Raw genomic sequence first — 25,008 nt, 5'->3', positions numbered from 1 at the left:
ATTTCTCCTGTAGTAAAAGATAAATGATTACAGGAGGGTTTTTTTTGTTTCTCTCTTTATATTTTTACTGTTTCCTTTTGCTTTTTTTCCAATATTATAATCATATTCATTACTCTGTATGCACTGAAGGAAATGTATGATGCCATCAGCAGCAACATGCCCAATAAACCGGACTCAATTTTCATCTTAATAACCAAGAATTACAACTTTGAAAACTTGTTTTTATTGTGCTGTGTCTTTACACTTGTGATGAGGGACTTCATTTCAGTGACATAATTTGTTAACTATTTTAAAATGTGGTTTTCTTACTTCCGGGTGAAGAAAAAATCTTTAGATCTTCTAATGTTTAGCTTCAGTTTTGGTATCCTGAATATTACGACCAGTAAAACAATAAGTGATTTTAAAGTTTAACAAACTTTGATACAGTAAAAATGCTTGATTTCCATTAATTTGGGATGTCTTGAACTCAAATATTTCACTTATTGTCTGGAATTGTGGGGCTTTTTTTTTTTTTTTTTTTTTTTTAATAGCACCTAGATTTTCAGGTTTGAAGTCCTTTTAAGTTAAAATTTATAAAATGAAAATACTTGATTTTTGTGAGTGCATGTAGTCAAAGACGTTCTCAACTGAAATGTAACAGTCAATGTCTATTAAATATTAAATAACAAAGAATGTGCACAATTTCTTCACAATTTTGTGGTATTTACTTTATATTACGGTTTCTATTTTTGCTCTTTTGAAAGGAGAGGAAAACGTGACGTCACCCTCCTTATGGGAAGTGGTGAATGATTGGCCACGCCTCTGTGCGCGAGGCAGGCAGGCAGGCAGTAACGTGAACGTCGGGGTGGTGGTGGAGTCTGATTGAATCAGCTTAGTGAAGAAACTACAGCGGGAGGAAACACAGTCGGTCGGTCTTTACTTGCTCAGTTTTTTTGTCAGAGCATTCCCTTTAAAATGGCGTATCACAACAGTCCGTACAGAGCTCCTCCGCACATCAACGCGCCTCCGGACCAGGGCTTTCTGTGGAATATCTTCCAGAGGTGAGTGCGGGGAAGGCGGCTTGTTTAGCTGCTGCCGCTCCGCTCCGCTCCGCAGTGAAAACTGCTGTCATTTGTAGCGCGAGGAGAACGAGAGTGGGGCCGGGTGGTGGTGACACGAAGTATTTCATTCACAGCTTGTTTTGTCTTTACTCTAATGAACTATTTTTTATCTCAGAGTAGTGCTCCGCAGTGACATTTTGTCAGGTCTTACTAAGGTTACCTTTCAGTTGTAAAGCTTCCTGGAAATACAACTGCACAGACACATAGCCCATAGCAATTCACGTCACTCAGCTTGTGTGTCAGTGTCACAGAGCTTTATCATTGGCGTTAAATGTCACGAAATGAATCTGTGAACTGTCTCCTACAGCAATGCAGAGTTGGAAATTAATCTTTTTGGCCACTTGCAACTGTGGCTGGTGGACTCCAAGATCTACCAACCTCTGAGCAGATTACTGTTGTTTTTGTGGCTGGTGAGTGAAGCAATTTAAGCAGCCACTTGCATATTTTACCAGTATTTGGCTGTTGGCTGTTGCTAATTTCCAACCCTGCAGCAACGAGAGTTTACAAACTGGGGTCCAAGGACCTCCAGGAGTCCTTGAAGGCTTTGTGTTCTGGGTTATTCCAGCAAAAGAGAGACAGTCCAATTTTAAAATGATCCATTTACAGATGGAGACACGAGAGAATAATTCATGAATGAATCTTTCAGCTGCCTGTGTCTGCACCATATCCGCACCAGTGAAAAATCCTCTCAAGATGGGGTTTCCTAAAAAATTCTGACAGTTGTGAGTCTATATGACGCAGTGTGAATCTATTTATGGGGGGGCTGACTTGAATACATTGGAAGGCTCTGTCCAACACAATAACCATGGAGTGTGTTATTTGTTCTTGAGCTGATGCCAGTATCAGTGGCGCTTTTCAACCACTGATAGTCATCAATTTCACCACAGAGTCAAAAGTGTGTCAGCAGCTTAGAAGGTCACATAGTAAGCAAGGAAGGAAAAGCATGATATGCTATGGCCCCTGGTAATAGTAAGCTATAGAGTTATGTAATACTGCAGAGGATTTTTTCCTGCTGCTTTGCTTTCTCACAACATTGAGATGCTGCGCGCATTGCAAGGCACCCTTAACGAATTATTAATGTATGGCGCAAATCCTTTTCAGGTTGGAAGTACACCATTTGTCTCATACACATCTTTTGCTATAGCTTTTACACATCAACAGCACTTCTCATGACTATCATGACTGTGTGCACATCATAACACATCATTACACGTCATGCTAACACAACAATATGACTTTCATGAACACAGTCATCCGTCACATGATCATTATGCTGCCTCATCTGCTGCCTCCTGGTAAATATCTGTCAGAGCCGTGCTGGAATTCCCTCAGTCATGTGATCAGAGTCAATAGAGCATAGTTGAAGTGGGAGGCATCTCAATCTCAGTGTCACACACACACTTTCCAATGGCAATGTATGACTCACCGTTTCACTGTTACACAGTGTTTGGGTAGCCATTCAGGTTAAGTCACACCTTCTAACTCTCGTTCTCTAATCCTGAATGTGTAATGACAGGAGAAGAAATTGAGTCATTCATTCAGAAAGGGGTTTTTACGCAGTGAATGGTGGAAGAAGACTGCATTTGCACTGTAGTCTGCCTCTACATTATTATTTTTTTTTTATAAATATGGCCCATATAAAATCTAAAACCTGACACTGGGTGAAACATGAGGATGCCACTCAGTCCCTCTTGCTTGAAAGTTTCAATGACGTTGGTATGACAAAAATGTTTGAACCCAGCCCTTCACGAGTCAAGATGTGTTGCTATGGGAGTAAAACAACACTGACTGTCTGCTTCTACTGATCATTTAGGAACAAATTTAAACGTATTTTAAACACATTAGAACTTGTAGGAAGGGCATTTGGTTCATCTAGAATAATGGTTCCCAACTAGTGTGTTGTGGTCCAAAAGTGGGTCGTGGGTCCATTCTGAATGTGACGCAAGTGTTTGTGAGTGTGTCAGGTTTGTAAAAAAACACACAATATTTTGAAGTACAGACCTACAGGGCCTAATTTATTAAGCCAACCTGTTTTTACAGCGACTGTTTTATTACCCTATTGTTGGTATTTTTGGCCTGTTAACATGCTGTGCCTTACAGCATCGCTGATCTTAAAGCAATAATAAGCACTTTTTTGGTTGCAGTCCTATTTATTTTTCTAAATTTCAAATAATTTTACTTTATACTTTCATAAGGTTTTATTTTATTGTGTTCTGAGCCCATGTGTTGTTTACATTTTTTGAAATAAAATTGAATATGTTTGAACCTTGAACTAATGACTAAGGAGAAATCTGGCCCCTGTGAGTGGACGAGTTGGGACCCACTGATCTAGAATAAATGAACAGGAGTTTTTACATGCAGTAGTGATCACTGAAACATGTGGACAGTCTAACCTGAAACAGACCCATTATTTGATCCACAACTTATATCATAGATTTTTTTTAAAAAGTTACCCAAAGTAGCAATGGAAACTGACCGTTGGACACCAGGATTTCCTTGGAAGCTTCTGTGAACGCAGCTTTAGTTTGGAAGTGTTTTCCATTATTGGAGCCACAATGACATCGTTTATGTGGAAAAGTAGGGCGAGCTTTATTCCCCGAGCCATATTCCAACCCGATTGCTCAATAGGAAACAGTGAAACATGGGAAACTCTGAGCAGAACAGCCCACTGAGCCGTGGTGTTTTATGTCGTCCCGCTGCTTTACCTACAATTTCTGTATTTGACGGTGTGAAGATGGACACGCCAGATGGTTTACTGTCTGCGCTGCAGGCGAGACTGAGTTTTAATGATGCTTTCACTTTTTCAGCTCCCTTTACGTGAAAGTTTGGAGAGGTAACTTAACCTAAGGCTGAGTGAGTGAGCTGGTAAGAAGAGAAGAGGCGAGAGCTCATTCTGTACACACATACGTCTTTGAGTTAATCTATCAGTGTTTGGTAAAGGCTGGGTACCCCCACTGCCTGCCCCGACCCAACCACTCCTCACCATCAGGGACAAAGCTCTCATTTATGGAGGCGTGCTGAGAGCTGTTTTTCTCCCCAAGGAAAGCTGTCGGGTTTGTTTTTCTTTCTTTAGGTGGGGGGAGGTAAAGCGAGGAGAACGCACAGACTTATAGCTGATCAGTGCACAGACAGCCATGAAGGCTGCAGACATGGAGATGTGACCGCACACAACACGTCACAGCTGGGAGTGGAAACCCAGCCCACAAAGTCAGCACTGGGCCGGGCTTGAGGTTTTTTTCTGTGGGGGGTTCCCCGTCTCCTTCCCTCCCTCTTTTTCTCTGCTGGTATTCAGCTTATGTTTGATGAGTGTGCTCTGTGTCGACAGGTCGGGGCCAAGCAGGTTGCTAAGGAACAACTGAGTCACTGAATGTTTAACTGCTGCATTTCAAAACTGCGAGGCCCGTTATTTGTGTCATAGTCCAGCCTGTTAATGTTTTTATGTCTCTGCGTCTCAGAGAAAGACTCTTGGCTTGAGTTTCAGAGCTACGTTATCAGCTGCCCTGTGTTTAGAGAGATGGTTAAAAAGTCAGTGCAGAAGTAATGCAGTTCTTTTGAGATCTAGTTTCTGAAAACTAGATTACGGATCTTGACCACGAGTGAGTTGTTATTGGTATGCTTTTTTTCCCCTTGACCTAGAACTGCTGGATGTTGGTCACGGGATGATGACATATCCAGAAAGTATTTCTAAGCTCTACTAAGACTCTGATCTAACACAAGAAGATACAGAACTCATGAAAAGCTATTGAAAGTTATAAAACCATCTCATCACACACTGAACTACACAAGTTTATTGGCTTTTATTCAAGCTGTTATTATGCGTGTTAAATGATCCTTTTGAAAAAATGTAGTCAAGATAGACATATCCACTCACTCTGTATTTTTCCCATATTAACAGGGTCGACAGATTATCGGCCTGGTCGTTTATTGGGGCTGATATTTGGTTTATTACCTTTATTGTTGATTACCTTTACTTGCATTTTATTTTAATGATCGTTAAATCTCAGGGAACAATTTTATTTAATTATCCTTTTTTTCACTTGAGTTTGTAAAAAAGGTAGCTGGGAACTTACTGTATATGATGTTAAAAGTTTTAGTTTTGATTAAACATTTGCTAAAGGCATTTAAACTAAGTTTTGTGCTGGAGTTTGTTATATTCCAAATGCTAAATATTGACAGAAAGATTTTCTTTTTAATTGTAAATGCATATCAGTTCCAAATACCAGTTATCAGTCTCATTAACTACTGATAATCAGTATCAGTATTGGCCCTGAAAAAACAATATTGGTTTACCCTTATTAACCTGACAACCTATTAATTTCTTGCTATGACCTAACTTTAGACACTTAGCCTAAGTGTGTGGCTTTACTCTCTTTCTCTGATGTCCTCAGTATTTCCCTGGAAAAGGTTTACACTTTAACTCTTTTCAGTATTACCTTTAGAGTTCCAGTGTGTAGGATTTAGGGTCATAGTGTAGTACAGTGTGTTATCACCTGGAAAAAAAAGTTTTGTTACCTTTGAATGAGCTGTTTTTGTCTACACAGGGAGCGGGTCCTCGTCCTTGGAGTCCGCCATGTTGTTTTGCTGTGCTTCTACAGTAGCCCAAAATGGACAAAACAAACACGGGTTCCAAATAGGGCCGTTAGTGTTTTCATGTCGGGCACCGTAATAAGCAACACCACAGTGATGAGCTGAACAGCGTCATAAAAGCACTGATTTTTAATGTGAAACGGCTTTATTCAGTGCTTTTACTGATTTAAATTCCAATTTGTCCATTTGTTTTGGAGAAGAAAAGACCTCTGCGGAGAATCCGGCTCCCGGTACAAACCTCCTTAACAACAAACATTGAATGAATCAGTCGACTAGCTGATTTACTGGCCAGTTATCTAAGATGTAAGCCCCAGGTCCTGGAGAGATAGAAAGAAATCAAAATATTAAAGATTACCTTGTCATGCTAAATTCTAGTGAATTAATTCTCATTTTGAGCCTTTAGAAGCTGCAAATTCTTGAGGCATTTTGTCTTCATGTGATAGTAAAGATACATGCAGGAAATGCAAAAAGAGGGAACGAGAGGGAGAGGGTTATAAGAAGCAACAAAAGATCCCTGGCCAGAATCTAACAGGGGACATTATATGGTCTTAACCAGTAATCCACAGCACGCCTCAGTAAGCTCTTTTAAAATGTGCTGGAGCTTCTCTAAAGCACGAGGCGGTTTTTAGTTTTGCTTTCTCTCTTTAAAAATATGCTACACTGTCTGAGATTCTTGCAAGCTGATGCTGCATGCTGGTAGCACTACAAGCTGCGTGTGCAGTTGCCAACATTCAGTTTCACCTTTCGCTGTCTCTGGATCAACACACACACACATTTACACACACACACACACACACACACACACACACACACACACACACAGCTTGTCTGGCTGGTCTCAGGGGAGCTACAAGCGTACAAGCTGCCTTGTGTGTCCCGATCATAAAACTCCATTCATTCTCAGTGGACTGTTGAAATACTAACACGCGCTCAGGAGGATAAACTTTCAGCTGGCGAGTGTTGATACCCGCTGCTATTGTGTGTTTGAGTGGGTGGGTGTTTGAAGTGGTTAATGCAGGCGGTATCTAATCTGTGTTTTCGTCCCCAGGGTTGACAAGGACCGGAGTGGAGTGATATCAGACTCGGAGCTTCAGCAGGCTTTATCGAATGGTATGTATCAGAGTCTGACTGTTCTGCCACTCCCTATTTGTTTCCTTCTCTTGATATCTCCTTATTTTGGACCATCATTCCTTCTTCTGTCCTCTGTCTTCTCCTCTGTTTTATTACCTCTTCTCTGTTTTTAATCCCTCCGTCTCCCTCCCATCTCTTTGTTACACACCATTGCTCTCTGCCACTGTTTGATTTAAGCAGCTGCCAAGGAGAAAATGGATTGTGATCTTATTTTTATCCCAGAGTGGCAGGTATACTGAATAAAAATGAATGGAGTTTTATTTTTGTCCCAGGACAAAAGAGAAGCAGGGGAAAAGTTTATCAGTGCAGCTTCAAAGAAAACACTTCAGTGTGCCTCAGTGTCCCTGTGATGACAGCCGACTCCGCACTGTAACGGCTGCTGGTTGAAAGCGTTTGTTGTGTGGACTATAGGGATGCACAATATATTCTTTTTTTTTAAATCGTCATTGCGCTGTCAACATCAGCACATTGCAAAAGACTGCAATATGGCAGTTAGGAGTTTTTTTAGGTAGTCAAAAGAGAATATCACTACTGTACTTGCCTTTGTGTTCAGTTCAGTGTGCAATCAGCTGAATAAAAGAATGAATTTATTTCCTTTATTTTTTTAAATTCAATGAGTAGTTTGTTGTATTTTAGCAGTATACTTAAAGCATCTGAAAGGAAGAATTGACCACATTTGAATTTTAATTTATCACAAATAATATTATTATCGCGTCATTTGACTGTATTAAACAGCAGTCTGAGCGGTGTCTCACTTTGACAAGAAGTGTCAAAAGGGAGGGATCAGAACAAATTTTGACCCTTACTGGAGAAACTATATGATTGATTTTTGTTGGATTTGCTTTATTGTGCCTAAAAGTGCCCAAATCTCATAGGTTTACAAGACACCTAAAGTGCCATTGCATGAGTCCAAACTTTCATGACTTTTAATTTTTTTCTTAACTTTGTTATTTCATAGCTTGTCTTTTAATATTTGTTATATTGAGCTTGATCCAATACTTATATTTACTTGAATGTTGATTAAGTATCAGACATGAAAGCTGTACCTACTAAATCTGACACCATAGTTTTCACGAACTACTTGATCCAAATACAGAAGAAGAACACTGAGTCCACTTTGATTGCACAGTGTTGTTACAGAGTGAAGGTTCTTCCTTCACAAACAATCTTTGGCTGATGACAGAAACCAGCGTGCCAAGTTGAATTTTGGCCTGCCATCAAGTCACTCACAGAATTAACGTTAATTAGCTCAAGAGACGTTTGTTTACATCGGCTACAAAAGCTGCTGCCTGAATGTTTTGTATGCTGTTGGTAGCATCCGAGCCTCGCAAATCTGTGTATTTTGCCAGCCTCCGCATATGAAAGCAGAGTCAGGGAATGGTACACCAAAGAAATTAATTCACATTCACACACGCGTGATTTTCACTTGCATATGGAGCATATTGCTTGCACTGTAGAGCCTGCCTGTAGCATCAGGGACACACTAGCAGGGTTTTAGTCATAGAATGTGTATTAGTTTTTTTTTAATTTGTAAATATGATTGATGTGCATTAATATAAGCAGAACAAATAAAAATGAATTGAAATCAGAGGGACAAAGTAGAGTTCAATAAAAGGAAAAAAAAGTGTTTGATTTTTTTTAATTTTAGCCATACAGATCATTTGAAGTATGGGAAGTCCTCACCTTAGATCACTTGTTGTCTTTTAAAAAATGGAAAACCATTTTAACTAAGTTTGCCCCTGTTAATGTTTTTACAACTTTGTGTTTATTGGGGAATTAAATAAACATTTCCATTATTACAAGATTTTTTCTTTTGAATTTTACTAAATGAGAATCCGAATTTGTAGTCTGTAAAGATCTCCTATACTTCCCCGTCACATGTCAGCTTCAACTCTACTTTCATCCCCCGTTTTCATTTTAAACTGAGTATATTCTTTGTGAGAACAGGCAGGGGATAGGGAACAGTCAATTTAAAGAAATCTGGTAATCCAGCGAGGAGTTTTTTTGTGCTGAAGACTGGGATTCATCTGAGAGAGATTGAAGACTTTGAGGGAATAATGAGCATGAAAAGGACAGAGCCTGAGAATAACAGCTGCTAGTGATGGAAGTGCCATCGCTCCTGGTCCTGTGTAGCTCGGGAGGAGGAGGATTCAGCGGATTAAAAGTTCAGCTCAGGGACCTTCTAAATAAAAAAAAGTATACTTGTGATTCTGCAAGGCTGTTCGGGGAGTGGTGTTGAATAAATGATACAGGTCGTCCTCTCTGCTCAAATCCTGGCAAGGGAAGTCAGTTTTACACTTGTGTGGACTGAGAAGAGAAAGCGGCTGGTGAAATATCTGTTTTTTCGTGCCCACACACACAACAACACTGTGCCAGCGTCACCTCTTGACCTTCATCACATCGAGACAGCTGGGTTGAAATATGGCTATGATTAATGAGACGCATATTTCGGTGCACAGGAGAAATTGTAGCACAGGTTGATGTTTGTCTTCTCATTAAAATATAATGTGTCCCCCGTCAAGTTTATGGTTGAATGGCTCAGGCAGCTTTTCAAAGACTTTTGAACAGATTACTCTCCTCTGAAACCCATTTTTCTGGGCACTTCAGAGGAAGAAAAAAAAAAAAACAAGTGTAGAAGCAGCAGCAGCAGCAGCAGCAGTGAAAGAAGCTGTTATCAAGCTGCACAGTGGCTATGGCTCAGCATACTGATTAGACTGTGAGTGTGTGTTTGTGCATGCATGCATGAACATGTGTTTATCTAAAGTATGCGTGAGCGTCATTTTGTCTGCATTCATGTTAGGGGTCAGCGAATAGCCTTCTTGTTTTTACAGACTTGGCATGTACGTGTGTTTTCTTTCCAGTGTTGTGTGTACTTGTGCACCTTGCTGCGCATGTGCGTGTTGTGAACGGCAGGTTTCCCGGTCCAGTCCCATCCAGTTCATTAGGCTCACCGTGATATGAAACAGAGCCAGTGAAGCTGAACACACACAGCACTACATCCTGTCCCACAGTTTGCTGGCTAAAGCCTAAAACTCAGCCACTGTCTGTCTGACACTGCAAATACTGCTTATATTTACAGCACACCATCATCTGAGCTTTGTCTGCCATGCCTGTGTTTTCCCGCTAGACCTCTGCCTTTATCATCCACCTCTTCTGTTCTCCTCTCCCCTTTTTCCCCCTCCTCCCTCAGGGAGACAGAGAGCAGAGAGTATCAAGGCCCTTGAGGCTAGGTAGTGAGGCAGGAGTTTACACACTCCTCCATCCTCTGCTGTTTCTACACCTCTTCTTATCTCCCCCTTCAGTTCTCTGCCTTCAATACCTGCCTTTTTTGCACTTGTGAAAACTATCAGCCTCCCTCTCCATGTTCCTGTCCTGCATTTTAATAGTTCCTCTAATCTTTTGCTGAGTTTTTTTTTCTTCTCAAAGTAAAAAAAAAATAATCTGCCAACAGGGATGGTGGGATATTTTCAATTGCTTTTAACCCGATTCTCTTTTATAGTGGTTTGATGCTTCTGAGGATCTTTGCTTGCTGTAAAGACGATGTCCCTTTTTAACAATGTTACAAACTGCATTATAAGCATGATAGTGGGCCGCATGCAGCAACATTCTCGTAAATGTCCAGTTTTTAAGATTTAGGCAGAAAAATAATATAATAAAAGAAGTACGTTTTCTTTCGTGTATAATCATCTGAAAACAAGAATCTTTTTTTTTCCGTAACTTATGAGCTGTTAAAATCTTTATACAGAGCAGGTCCTGTTCCACAGAGTCAACCATGTTGTTCATACAGTAGCCCAGATAGGACAAACCAGACACTGTCTCTATTTAGGGCTATTCATGTTTTCACGTGGGCCGCTGTACGTAGTTCTCCTACATGCTTGGCACACAGGACAAGTCTCAGTCGGTTGCAATATCCAAGCCTTATAGGGTTGCAGCCATATATCGTTTTTAAGGTATACTGTGATATGAAAGTTGACGATTATCATACCTTCTACATTTACTTATCTACAATATTGAAAAAAAATGTAACTGGATGGAAAATCTCACCTGTATTTTATTTTTTTAAGAGAGACTTTTTTCACATACTTCCATCAATTTCTTTTTTCAAATCTTAATTAGTGATAAAACATTTCTTTAACCAAAATTAAATTTTCTGTTTTCATTCCTTTTAGGGTCATTCTGACTGATAATAATAATAACTTTGTTATACCTTGATACGGTGAAACCACAATATTTTCTGAGACTGTTATCGTACCTTGAAAATCTCATGCTGTTACAACCCTGCGTACCGGCTTACCCACACTAGTACTTTAAATTCCTCTTATATTTTCTCTACAGAGAAGAGTTCCTTTTCTTGTATTTATTAGAAACTAACAAAATTAAACGTGAGACTAGATATAGTCCGGGGGCCCTCTCCTGTTCTCCTGGGTTCTCTCTCTCCGGCTCTCCTCCCACAGTCCAAAGACATGCAGCTCAGGTCTCTAAATTGCCTCTCCTCTCTTATTTATGTGTCGGCCCTGCGATTCTGGCGAACTGTCCAGGGTGTACCCCGCCTTCCGCCCGATGATGGGATTGTTACTCATTACCGAAAATGACCTGACTGTGTCCTCTCCTCTGTTTCCTCCTCTCTCTCTCTCTCTCTCCTCTCCTCTCCTCTCTTTCTCTCTTTCTCTCTCTCCTCTCCTCTCTTATTTCGTCTCCCTACATTCCTCAGGAGGATATGGCATTGTCTCATTGCCTGCTGTGTCCTCTGTCTGTTTGTCCTCTCTTTCTCTCTCTCACTTTCTCTCTTTCTCTCCTTTACTTAGTCCCATTTTTCTACTCTTTTCCTCCATCCCCCCTCCCTCCTCTCTTCAGTCTCTCCATCCCTCTATCAGTCCTGGGTGTGACAGTATCATCCCCGATGAGACACCGATTGGCTGTGTGCTGCCAAAGTGTGCGTGTCTGTGTTGTGTGTATGCCTTGTAGCTGTGCCATTTGCTATAAATACAAATTTGGCCTCACTTTGCTCAGCAGTGAGTCGACATCATACCAACTTGCCGTCATGCTCCTTCACTCTCCCGCGCGCACAGATTTATACTCCTCCTCAAGTTATTTATTTAAGTGTGTAGGAGCAGTAATAGCCACTAAAATTGCTGATTCGTTGGGAGAGCACGGGCCTGCTGTGCAGATTGCAGAGTTGGCTGAATGGCAGGACTCAAGGAGCTCGTTCAGCAACTCTTGCCTTTATACTACTATATTTGTAGCATTTTGTAAAACTCGGTTACACTGGAGCAAAGTTAGATGGCAGTAACCATTTATTTTTGTTTGCCAGTGTTGAGCTTTTTCAAATGTTTTCCTTGTTACCAATCTTCAGACCTGTGTAGCCATATCTGTCATAGCTGAATAGTGGATGTGATGCTTCATGCCGTCACTGAATGTGTAACACCCTGTAATTATGAGCTAATGGTCTGAGGCACCAGGGCTGTTAATGAATGAGAGTCCTTGAGCCCAGCCTGCTGGTCTGCGTCTCGCATCATGACTATTGTCTGGCAGAAAAACAAACTGACAATGACTTCCGCACTGACTCATTGGCCATTGACTATTTTTGTTTCATGATACATGAGCAATGATTTGACTGAGTCCTGGTGTTTGTTAAGAATTGCCTGCCAAGAAAGCTTAATTTGCTAAAGTCAGATGTCTGAGAGGACTACTTTATATGTCTGAATGGTCTTTCATGCTTTTGGGTTACAGGGTTTCACTCAGAATCAATGTGTGGTAGTAGTTGCTGCTCCGTCTGTGCCCAGAGTACCTCTGCGCTCTGAGAGTGTGGTGCAGTCAATAACCAAACAGAAATATATTCCAATAGCGCACCTAATGAACTAAAAATATAAAATCAACCAAAAATAAATAAATGAATAAATAAATATGTGGGAACCCAGGGGTTGTAGAAACTCCCTTTTACAAATAGATGTTATTTTGTATGACAGTTTGTTTTGAACATGGAAAACAAAAAGCTGGACAGTGGTTCAGCCAGCCTGACAACTAAGTCTAGATATCGGAAACTTGATACCTATACGGTATCAACTGAAATACCCTAGTACCAAGTAGTGTCAAAGTACCATCGGTCAAACAAAACCTGCGTTTGATCTTTTTGTGCTGGGACAGTGGCCTCGTGCCGTCCCACCTCCCTGTTGGATCAGCAAACTTGCTGTTGCTGCCATCTCCTTAGCTGCTCTCCTGTGGTGAGCAGTCAGGTCAGTGCCTGCCTGGTTAGTACATGTTTACACAGCACCAGCAGCTAACATCCAACACAGAGCCATTAAACAGTCCCAGAAAACCCATACTGACACTGAAACGGCTCGACTCTTTCATTAAATTATTAGTTAACATTAGCTGTGTGATGCTAAAAATCAGCTCACAATTGTTCCCGGGACAGAGCTCACACTCCCACAGCAGCTACAACCTGCAGACTCTGTGGTGTGATGAAGCAGGTCGTGGTGTATTTGAAAAAGGTAGCAGTTCAGTGTGCCAAGATGAAAATATGGCTTTACTACACCCCCCTCCATTCATATTATGGGTATTAAATGACGTACATAGTTGTTATCTGTGTTAATTTAAGAGTAGGCCTACTGGTATCGTAATTTTGTAAATCATACTCCGCCTTACTGACAATTGATTAGGCAGAAGGAGACAAAGATCCCTCTGAGCAACTGTTAAATAAGAATAGAAGAAATCATTTATTGGTAAAAACAAACAAAGAAACAAAACAAAAAATGGAAGCTTAGCATTAAAATGTATGCAGATTTAAGTAGGAGCAGGTTCCTGTTTCAGTGTCAAAAGCACGATAATGCCTACAACAAAATCTGTTGTTCAGACTTCACAATAGAAATACAGGGTCAGTCTCAGGTTAGGACTATTGTGTCTCAGATCAGGAAATATCAGCTGAGCATACAATGGACCGATAAATCACAGTTTAAATGCATTCACTCCAGCCGCTGAGTAGACTGCAGAGGGCCCGAGGAAAACAGATTCCCCAAAAAGTCAGAGCCAAATTGCACTGTTTTGGTTCAATAATGACTGAGGGTCTCTTGCGCTTTCCTGCACTGGAAAACTACTTGAAAATCAAAGGGCAATTGGTAGAGCCCTACTGATATTGAATTTTTGGGGGCTGATGGGGAAAAAAATGCTGATATTGATATATTGACTGATACTATACATATATGCAATTCAGTTATCCCTCAGATATGGTAATCAAACAGCTGTCACAAAGATATGTAATGGAGGCAGGATATTTCAGAGTTTAACAATAAATATTATTGTCAAAAATGACACAGCTGCACTGAAACAGTAAACCTCATTGGGAATGTGATAATTCTAAATTACTCTAAGCATCTTTTTCTGCATTATGATCCATAAAAATAAACTTTTCATATTATACATATCGGATAACATGTAAGCCGATACTGATATATTTGTGATGGACCAATATCAGCCCATAAAATCAGTTGACGGATATATTGGTCAGGCTGTAGTATTTGGGAGAAAAAATGGTTACAACAGTATTCTCCCCTGTTATGCAATACTTTGGGGACATTGACTAAATGGAAATTTTAATAAATTATTCACCTTCGGGGCCCAAACTATTTTAAATGCAAATAATACATTTGGTGTCTGAATTATACTGTTTTTAATCTTAATAAATTATCCTTTCTTGAAGGAAAGAAGCAAAACATTAATTAACATTAACAGGTGATTTTAAACTTGAGAGTTTGAGAGAACTTGAGAACTTTTGAACATACCACACAATGTGTTCAATATAAATTTAATCACTAGAAATACAAGGTGATGATGATAATTAGGCTTTTTCAAGAAAGGTGTGTATGTACAAGTGTCCCCGCTGAGCCCCAGCACAGCCGTTATATGTATGTGTATACACCGCGGTCAGTTCACTCTGTTTTTCCACCAGCCGGCCTCTCTCCTCACCTCCTATATTCCCTCTCTCCCCTCCTCCTCTCCTCTCTCTCTCCATCTCACCACCGGCTCACCAGTGAGAGAGCTCAGTGTGCGGACTGGACAGAGAGTGTATTGTCCCAGTTTGCCATCACACTCACACACACAGACACACACAAACATCTCAACCAACATGACCACCTCACACTGGGCAGCCGCAGTCTGTCTGGCATACACTGGTGACCTCACAGTTCGCTACTGGTGTGAAAAGTGTGTGTGTGAGTGGTAGGATCAGTGTGGCTGCAAAGGTCACAACTTGTTCTTCTATCCTCTGCCTTTGGCCATTTTTGTGATGGCTCTAATGCTGGAGCGACATTTATTCAGACGTTACAAAACGATTTCTGATGTCTCTGTGTGTCTGTCTGTCTAATAGTCTGGCCATCTTCCAGATTTAAATTTAAATTTAACATTTTGGCTATGGTCAAGTCTCAGCACAGAAGAGCTCAACGGATAAATCAGCCATCCTAAACTCTGGCTGACATTAGAGTCCACAGTTAAACATCATTATGGACGATGATATCATTGTTTGGCGGTGGGAGGGCTATGTCTATAAATGTACATTAACTTTTTAAATACCTCATCATATCATTTCTATATGTATGTATGTTGGATGGAAATTATATGTTTTATTTTTTGCCAGTTTGAGCCCAATTACATACCATCCTCATTTACTCACCCAGGCTTTCCTAATGTTTCCTCCTTGTAACAGCTACCTCATGAAGAAAATCATCTAATTATAAAAAATAAATAAATAGTAATGGTTCATTTAAAATGATAATAATAAAGAAATTGATGTGAGAGGATATGATCAGTGACTGTGGTAAATCTTTGTGATGGCAGTAACAATTGGTCACCAAGAAAGGTACCTCTTGTCCATCTGGCAGTAACAGAATCTGGTGTTAAATTGTGCAATTAAAATCCCTTTTTTTCTTTTAATGAATCGGGCGTCACAAAGTTGGGCGATTACTTTGGTCCACGGGCAAGTGATCATGTCCAGTCTCAGGGTTTATGCATCCATCTGCTCATAAGTAACAAACCATTGCAGTACAACAACACAGGCTAACATTTTGATGTTAAACAGGTATAATGTTTAACATGCACTGTCTTAGTTTGCTAACATCTTCTGACGAGCACTTGAGAAGAATTAGAGCTGAGGCTAATGGGAGTGTTTTGCAGTTATATGTTCAGAAACCAAAATACCATAACAATAAAAAAGACCTGATGATGGAACTAGATAAAAGTCAGTGGATGAACAAAATAATGAAAATCAAATTCAACACGATCCCTCTGCTCTACATACTCCAACCATCTCCACCCCCCCAGGACTAAGTTCTGCACCGTGGGGGATCAGGCCTTCTGTTCTGCAGCCTCTTGTCTGGGGAATGTCCTCCCTGACCATCTGAGGGCAACACGGACTGTTGAGAGTTTTAAAAAACGACTTCAAACATTCCCTTTTAGCTAAACCTATGACTTTTAAGTCGACTCTTGCTGGTTTCTCTACTTGCTTGTTGTTTTTATTTGTTTTTTCTGCACCTTTTAGCACTTTGAGATTTCTTCCAAATGTATAGTGCATTACAAATAAAATGTATTATTATTATTATTTTTATTGATATTATTAAATGAAGGGATGATAAATGCGTATACCAAATTTTCTTTTATATTAAGACATTTCACTGATAAACAAAAATGTCAACCTAGTGATAGAGGAAAAGTCAGAGGATCACCAAAGTCAGTAGGATTCATCCTCTGGGAAAGTGTGTACAAAATTTAATGGCAATCCATCAGATAGTTTGAAAAAAAAATGTTTAAAAGTTTTTTTTGTGGGGCTTTTTGCCTTTAATGGAGGACAGTGACAGTGTGAAAGGAGGGAGAGGGAGGGGACAACATGCGTCAAAGGGCCGCGGCCAGACTTGAACCTGTGGCTGCTACTTGGCTTTGTACAATCCATCAAATAGTTAAGATAATTTAGACTGTGAACCAACTGACCACCTGACATCGTAACACCAGTTACATAAGAAGGAGCCCTCTTTTTTCTGCCATTTAGAAATGGTGGCAGAAACGATGTCAGGTGCACTTCAGTGTGCAGAGAGCAGACCAAACATGTGGATTGTTGTGTCTGTCATTAGTGGTTATGGCTCTTGTAAAGAGGGGAATCGGGGCTCAAGAGTGCAACATGGGTAGCTGTGTCTGGCATCGTTTTAAACCAACAAATGTCCATTTACAGACCTGACTGTTAATGCATCCTGCTGTGATCAGATGGCACAAATGTCATCTAAAAAACAACTTGCAGGGGATGCGAGGTTTTGATTACACTGCACTGCAGCAAAAAACAAAACAAACAGGAGTCACTCTTGGTTCTACAAATTGGTCTTGCATCAATATGCTTATGATACTCTCTGATTGTTGCTTTAGATGAGCAGATAGTATAATATTATAGATTCTGGCCCAAACCCCAGCTTCCGTATGAGCCTCAGGCCTGGTCCCAGGACTGCTCTGCCCACAGTCCCAGACAGCCTCACCCATCAATAAAACAAACCAGAGAAGAGGAAGGAGTGTCCTCTTTAAGCGCTGAAGTAAAATCCTAAAATCTTGAGGTGCTGAAGTCCTAAAGCCTTTTCTTTCACTTTAATGGGCTTTTTTTAAAAGGTGAAATGTAGGTGAAAAGGAATCAACAACAACTTCTATATTCTACTTTACTTTTATTTAAATGAGGTGCTCAATTTCAAAGAGTTTTATCTAAGCTCTTATGGCTCACGCTGCAAACCTGCTTACTGCTGGCATAGCTAAACTGTGGAGGGAAATCAAAAAACAAGCCGTCAGGAGCAACACAGTGTGAAAAAGCCTCCATGCTAAAATTCTGCAGATGCTGTTTTTCGGGGTCTGCAGATAGAGTTGCAGGGAGGAATCTTAGGTCAGCAGAAGCAGAGAGTTCAGGTTACTGCAACAAAAACTAAACTGCAGATGTTTTGCGCTCCTTCTCATCTCCTCTTGTCTCTTCTCTTTTGTTGCTCATCTGGTTATCTCTCCTCCTTTCTCTCTTGTTTTATGTTTTTTACTTGTTCCCCCTGTCTTGTCTCTTCGGTGCATCCTCCCACACTCACTTCTCTTTATTTCTGGTCCCGAGCTGTTGGTCCTCTGTGTAATAAAGTGAGATGGTGAGTCAGCAAGGATTTAGATGCCCGGATAAATCTCAGTGTCTTGAGACTGGAGAGTGTGAAGAGGGCTATAAAGTATAAACACCCTGCTGAGCTAAAGCCCAGTCAGTCTTTTTCAGGCCGTGTAAGTGACAGCTATATTCACACAAGATTGAAGAGTTTGTCTCAAAGATGAAAAATAACCATTTGGTGGGTGTGAGGGGAAAAAGGATGCAAAATGTCACAAAACTTAACTGCTTTTGAAACCCACAAGCTCATCATTAAATGCATTTATATCTCACCCACTCCCTCCTTAATGCGATTTTGACATTTGGTGAATGCTTTTATCCTCCTCTCCCACGAGTGCATTATTAGTGTGGGTGGCTCCTGTGAGAACTGAGTATGACCGCTGTCCATCATCTGTCTGCACTTAGATCATTTCTACTTCGCTGTCAAAATGTCAACAGGAGGAAGTTATGATATTGAAGCAGATGGACGATAGGTCATATATTCCTAATTTAGGCAATCTTACATTGGCTTCCATTTAGGGCTGGGCAATATATTGATATTGTATTGATATCATGGTATGAGACAAGATATTGTCTTAGATTTTGGATAATGTAATATCATAAGTGTCCTTTTCTGGTTTTAAAGGCTGCATTATAGTCAAGTGATTTAATTTTGAACTTAACAGATTGCTCCAGCTATAGCCTTTCCCACTTTCCCATTGTGTGTATTTTGTAAAAATACAAATAGTCAACCCCACAATGTTGTCACAAGACCGATGTTGAGGTATTTGTTACAAAAATATTGTGATATGTGATTTTCTCCATATTGCTTTGTAGGGGTTGACTGAAATAGGTTTTTCAGGTCTGATACCGATACAGATTATTGGTAGTCAATGAGACTGATAACCAATAGTTGGAACCAATACACATTAACAATAAAAATGAAAATCTTTCCTTCAGTACTTAGAATCTGGATTATAGAAAACTTATACACAAAAGTTTGTTTGAATTTCTTTTACAGATGTTAATTGAATTTCTTACTCATTTGTACAATAACAGTAAAGATATTCTATATTCTTTATCAAAATTGAAACACTCATCATCATATACAGCATATCATATCATCATATACAGCTGCAAGTTGAAAAGTGAAAAGCCTGTTTTTTAAAAAAAATTAATTTTATTTTTATTTTTTATTCAAAATGGTGTTTACTCTTATTTATGACGTAGCAAATAAAGCATTTGTTGTTCAACAAAATGTTACGACAGAAAGTTATTGCAGTATGTTTAAGTGCCAGTCTTTAATAGTTTTAAGCATATTTCTATTATTATTTACTTTTATTATCAGGATTATATGGTCAACTGCAGTTATTTTAGCCATAATCGTGACATGAAATTTTCATATCATTCCAAACCTGAGTGCAAATTTACAAATGTCCATTGCAATTGCACTGCATGAGCTTTTATCTCCTCATAATTATCACCTTGATTATCTGATGCTTCATCACATTATTAACTATATCCCCATGCCTCCAAAAGTGAAATTATTTTGATTGTTTTTAGTTTTGTTGTTCTTAGAGTATACACTAAAATAGCTTACTGGTCTCACTAGTGTGGTATGTTTTTAACTAGTATTCTTCTGTCTCACAGGCACATGGACTCCTTTCAACCCAGTGACCGTCCGCTCCATCATATGTAAGTAGCTGCTGACAGTGACGTGCCCAACTTTCACACAACTGCTTGTTGTTCTCAGTCTGTGCAGGTTGTTTATGTACCCCCCTCTCTATGACAACCGGATAATTTCATTACGACTTGAACAATCTGAGGGCAGACACAAACTTATCTTTGGCTTCAGTAACTGCTGCTCTAGTGGAAACCCAGCAGCCATCAATATCAGGAGGAGGAGCAAGCATCAGCAAGGAAACGAGAAAGTCGGTCTCAAAAGGCAGCTGCCGATTGCCTCGGACTCCAAATATCGATCTGTTTGCTCTCATAAAACAGTTGTGATGTGCAGAAACTATAAACTCTGCAGTGTAGTTAAAGATGAGTTTGGCAGCTTTTTAGCTGCACTGTTGTAGGTCGAACTGTACTTCAACACAAATAAACCTAAAGATATTTTAGATGTTTATTTTTTTATATTTTATTTTTTTCCAGAAGAAAACTGAAATACAGTTAAACACTGCAGTATATACAAACAGTTGGTCGCCTTTGTATTTATACTAGCAATTGCACTGATGGAGGTACAAGTGAGTTCATTTGGTAAATAGTCAGTGATAATCTCATGAGGTCACATACACAATCCATCTCTGCCAGTAATTGTATCAGTCTGTAAATTTAATTAAAAAGACATTCTTTACATCCCTTGAATAGTAGAAACAAAATCTATCCAGTCAGTCTTTGTTGGAGGTTCGGCCTGTAACCATTTTCGTGTTACAGCTTTCTTGCTGGCAGCTAATAATATCTTTAGAAGATATTTATGTTGGGCCAAATGATGAGCTGCAATATTGCCTGAATCGATCGTAGTAAAGGAGCAGTCAATTCCATCCCTAAACATGTTTTGTGTTGCTTGTGTTACTTCCTGCAAATACCACAGAAAGCCTGGGCAGCCCCAGAATATGTGGAAATGATCTGCCAGCTGTTCACCACATTTCCTCCAGTGTAGACCTCTGTCCATCACACCTGTCTGTACACTTTTTAACTTAGGGGTTACAAAATATCCAATCAAATGTTCTAGATTTTCAGTCTTAAGTCTTTGGTATTTGAACTAATGTGTCGGATTTGTTTCGTACTTTCAAACTCCTGGCACATTTTGTGCTATTGCTCCAAGTTTACACAAAAATATGTTAAAAATATCTTTCCCCGGGTCTCACATGTACTTTGTTCCCTTTTTGTTGTGTGACTTGCAGAGTAAATCCCTGTAATTCCATCGCCTCCTTTTCCCACTATTCCATACTCAGTAAAGCCATTGTTTAATAGTCCCCCAGCAAGAGGCATATCCTGTGATAACACTCTCTTTGTTAGGAGGTAATTGGATTGAACCGCATGAGGGTGAGCAGTGGAGTATTAGTGGGGGGATCGAGCAGTCTTATGAGGGTGCGGTTAGTCAAGTGTGAGACACTTCTCTGCTCTCTGACAGCCATTTCCAACTATATGTGAGACCATTTCTGCTTTCATGTCACAGGATCTGTCCCAACTGCATACTGTTGTAGACTCGAGTGAATAACAGATTGTGAATACTGTCTCTAACTGTCCACCCTCTCCCCGTCAGCCATGTTCGACAGAGAAAATAAAGGTGGTGTGAACTTCAACGAGTTCGCTGGTGTGTGGAAGTACATCACAGACTGGCAGAACATCTTCAGGACCTACGACAGGGACAACTCCGGCTTCATCGATAAGAACGAGCTCAAACAGGCGCTGACTGGATTCGGTGAGCAGCAAAGTATGCTTCTGTATTTATGTTTGATTCATGTGGTGGAGGGCTCCATAGCTGTCTCTAGGAAGGTCCTTTCTCTGGGTCCAAAGGTCAGATTTTGTTCTTTCAGTAGCTCTGTGTGTGTTGGGATTAGGGGTCGACAGGTTTTTTTTTTTTCAGGGCTGATATCGATTATTAATAGATAATGATAGCCAATATTTGGAACCAATATGCATTTACAATAAAAATGAAAATCCTTTTGTCAATATTAAGACTGCCTTTACCAAATGTTTAATCAAAACAGCAAGTTTCCAGCAACTTTTTAATAAAGTCAAGTGAAAATTTACATAAAAAATGAAAAAATAAAAATAGCTCCCTTATGTTTGACAAAGCAAAATTTCCTCCCATGTAAACACTTTGCACTTTTTATTTGATTAATTTTATCAGCAATCATTAAAATACAACGCTGACACAGATAATCGGCAAAATGCCAAATATAGGCCCCAATAACTGGCCAGGCCGATAATCTGTTGAGTTTGGATAGACCAACATGCCACTAGAAATAGTTTATTAAAGAAATAGTTTGAAATTCTATCCTTAATTTATCATCTCTGCTCATGTATTTTGTTAAATACTTTAGGTTTGATATCATGGACATGCAATTTCAATTTGTGATCTGCAACAAGGAGCAAATAAAACAGGACGAATCTAAAATCATTTTGCAGAAAAAGCATTCATATTTGAGACAAAGTCAACATGATGTGTTTGACTTTGAGATCCTATTTCCAGTGTTTGTACTGTCTAAAAGTGTCACGGCTAAATCCCTAAAGACTTTTGTTTAAGTTCAGTAAATGCCAGAGGAGCCGAAAATCGATACGCTGTTTGAATTGTTGCCAACAATAAGTTCGAGTTAAAGCTGGGGAAACTGTTCTGTGGAGTCTCTCTCTCACAGCTGAAACTTTAGGCTGTTTCAAGGTCACATGTTTGTCTTCACACTAAGTTCAAATCTGTTTGTGGTCACATTTTTAACGTCTTTTTTGTTACTGTCTCCAGGCTATCGTCTTTCAGATCAGTTCTACTGCACGCTGATAGAGAAGTTCGACCGTCAGAGGAAGGGACAGGTTGCCTTTGATGACTTCATCCAGTGCTGTATTGTACTACAGGTAAGAGATTCACCCTAAATCAAACTGTATAAAACCTGATTTCTCAGTTTTTCTTCCTCCCCACACATTTATGTTGTCACAAATATTACATCATTGATTCTTATCAATTCTCAATATTTGAAATGGTTTCAATGGTTATTTTCGGTTGTATTTATGCGCCACTACCAGCTGCGCTTTCTCTCTATTGTTAATATTTACTTCAGGCAGTCATGCTGCTTTTCTCTGCCACTAACTAAGAAAACAAAAGTAATCTTTCTCATGTGTATAGCCTTATTATATAATAGTACTGAAAATCATATAGACTATTGATATTTTTCAAGGTATTGTATGAAAGTTAGAAATTCCAAGACTGTGACAGCACAGCACAGAGTATAGGACGCTCTTTGGTTTTACTACTTGCATCACAACTAAGCTCCTCTTGTATTCATAAGATTCAAAAGGGGAGCCTTAATTATGCATATTTAAGAAACACATTACAGTCTTCCCTTTTAGATTATTAATCCTCCGAGGAAGTTCAACTTGAGCCTCTTTGTTCCGTTTTAGTAATTTCACACACATGGAGTTGTAATGGAAGCTGCCAAGCGTAACTGTAACCTTTCACTAATGCAGAAGCTGAAGCAGCTCTTCAGGTACACCAGTGTAGAAATATAACAGTAGCTTTTGAATCGCCATGCTCAAGGTCTGACAGTAGCTCCCGAGCTGTCAACCACTCACTTTGCTTTGTTTAACACTTTTTTCAGACCTGGATTTGAATTAATGACCTTGTGTTGCTATAACTGCATCTTTATAAGTATAGGATAAAGAATTAAAGCACATGTATCATTAAGTGACCCAGTGTTGAATGCCTGTTTACTGTGGTAGTAAATGTATGAAATGTGATAGTGATAATGTTGTAAAATTGTGATTAAAAGGTTTCTGATTTTGCCCAATCAGTTTTCCTGTAGATCCTTGGAGTCTTAAAAGGCATTGAATTCATTAATCTAAAAATAGGGTCTTAAGTAGTGTTAAAATGTCTTAAATCAGTCTTTCAGAAGTCTTGAAAAAATGTTTTGGACATGTAATGTAGGCCTCGATGAATTCTTTATTTTTCTGATGTTGCATTTTAAAATCTCAAAATAATTGGGAGCATATATCTCTAATATAATGATAACATCAGGTGATTCAGGGTAGCAGAGCCAACACAATTCATGTTTTAAATTACAAAACACATATGGGAAAAAATGTCCATAATCCCTGTTTTTTGGTTTGTTTGTTTGTTTTTCGTGCTTAAATTTAATTCTAAGTGGCATTTAAAAAACGTCTTAAAAAGTCTAATGTGCCTTTATCTGTAGGAGCCCTGCTAATTTCTACTAATAAATGTACATCTATTTTGCATTTGAGACTTCGGCCCAAAGATAATGGAAAGTTTAATGTATCATTTTCCCGTCCTTTGCACAGAGGTTGACTGACGTGTTCCGGCGGTACGATACAGACCAGGACGGCTGGATCCAGGTTTCATATGAACAGTATCTATCCATGGTCTTCAATATAGTATAACGCACACGGATCATCACAAAAGAGCACAACTGGACACAACTGTGCCAAAGCTACCGGCACCTTCCGGATGTCTGCCATGGTGGACACTACAAGATTTTTTTAAACCTAATATTTAGCCCTAGTTGGGCTGTTTCACACAAATTTCTAAAATGAATACAATAAAAGAGGAACCTCCAGGTTTTTGAGGCTGTAATACCCTCCATGTGACAGTATTTGTCTTGAGGTACAACTACAGTGCTTCACATACTTCAAAAAAATCTTGTAGTGTTTTGTTTGAGGACAAATCTGAGCTACGTCTGTTGGGGTTGGGGAATATTATGGACACATTCTGTCTCTCTGTCAGTCTATCTGTCTGTTATTGTCAACAAACTTTTTAATGTCTTAACTTTAATTGATACAATTAAAAAATAATTGTTGAGAGTAAAAATGATGCATTGTAAATAAAATGCATTGCATGCTTTTCAGGGAAATTTAACCCCACGTTGAAGCATGCTTTCCCTTTCTAATCGTCTTTTCCTCAGCCCTGTTTTGCTCAAAGCCATGTTTACAAAAACAGTGAAAGCAGGTGATGTTCTGCGTCAAGATTCACTGACATGCCAGCTTACATGCCATATTTGTACAAACTTATTTTTAATGGCAAAATCTTCAAAATGTTAGAACATATAATTTTTGGTAGAGGGTAAGCGTAATGCCTTTTAGTATGGCTTATTTTTTTGTGCATGATGCCTTAAAATGTGTGAAAACAACACAAAAGAGAAATCTTTTATTAAAAAATTGAAAATCTGATGTGGAGTTAGATTTCATCATTTCTAGGAGTTCACGTTGCATTGCAGAGTAAACAGTTGACCTGCAAAGTGGCTCAATGTCTCCATCTGCTGTACTTTAATAGTGCCTACCACCGCAATGCACCAACATAAGACCCGGATCCCCGTGCGTTGCTCTTGTTTC

General features: G+C 39.4%; 1 protein-coding gene across 2 annotated transcripts; it reads left to right on the top strand.

Annotated features, from left to right (window-relative positions):
• Nucleotides 1-815: 815 nt before the first annotated feature.
• On the top strand, nt 816-24,988 carry pdcd6 (programmed cell death 6). 2 transcript variants are annotated; one of them, XM_042510256.1, is made up of 6 exons: nt 816-1,040; nt 6,736-6,797; nt 19,600-19,644; nt 21,218-21,388; nt 22,415-22,524; nt 23,962-24,988. In XM_042510256.1, the coding sequence occupies exons 1-6, from the start codon at nt 955-957 to the stop codon at nt 24,058-24,060; spliced, it is 573 nt and encodes a 190-aa protein (XP_042366190.1). In that variant the 5' UTR covers nt 816-954; the 3' UTR covers nt 24,061-24,988. The 2 variants fall into 2 exon arrangements, with proteins under 2 accessions (XP_042366190.1, XP_042366191.1); XM_042510257.1 differs by having other exon boundaries at nt 21,218-21,376; nt 23,962-24,985.
• The last annotated feature ends 20 nt before the right edge of the window (nt 24,989-25,008 follow it).

This window comes from Plectropomus leopardus, chromosome 21 (genome assembly GCF_008729295.1).
Source record: "Plectropomus leopardus isolate mb chromosome 21, YSFRI_Pleo_2.0, whole genome shotgun sequence".
NCBI lineage: Eukaryota > Metazoa > Chordata > Actinopteri > Perciformes > Serranidae > Plectropomus > Plectropomus leopardus.
This window is presented reverse-complemented; position numbering and strand designations above follow the sequence as displayed.

Coding starts and splice junctions, on each gene's coding strand:
- pdcd6 (XM_042510256.1), top strand. CDS start 955: ATGGCGTATCACAACAGTCCGTACAGAGCTCCTCCGCACATCAACGCG. Junction 6,798..19,599: donor TCAGCAGGCTTTATCGAATG/GTATGTATCAGA, acceptor TCTGTCTCACAG/GCACATGGACTCCTTTCAAC. Junction 19,645..21,217: donor GACCGTCCGCTCCATCATAT/GTAAGTAGCTGC, acceptor TCTCCCCGTCAG/CCATGTTCGACAGAGAAAAT.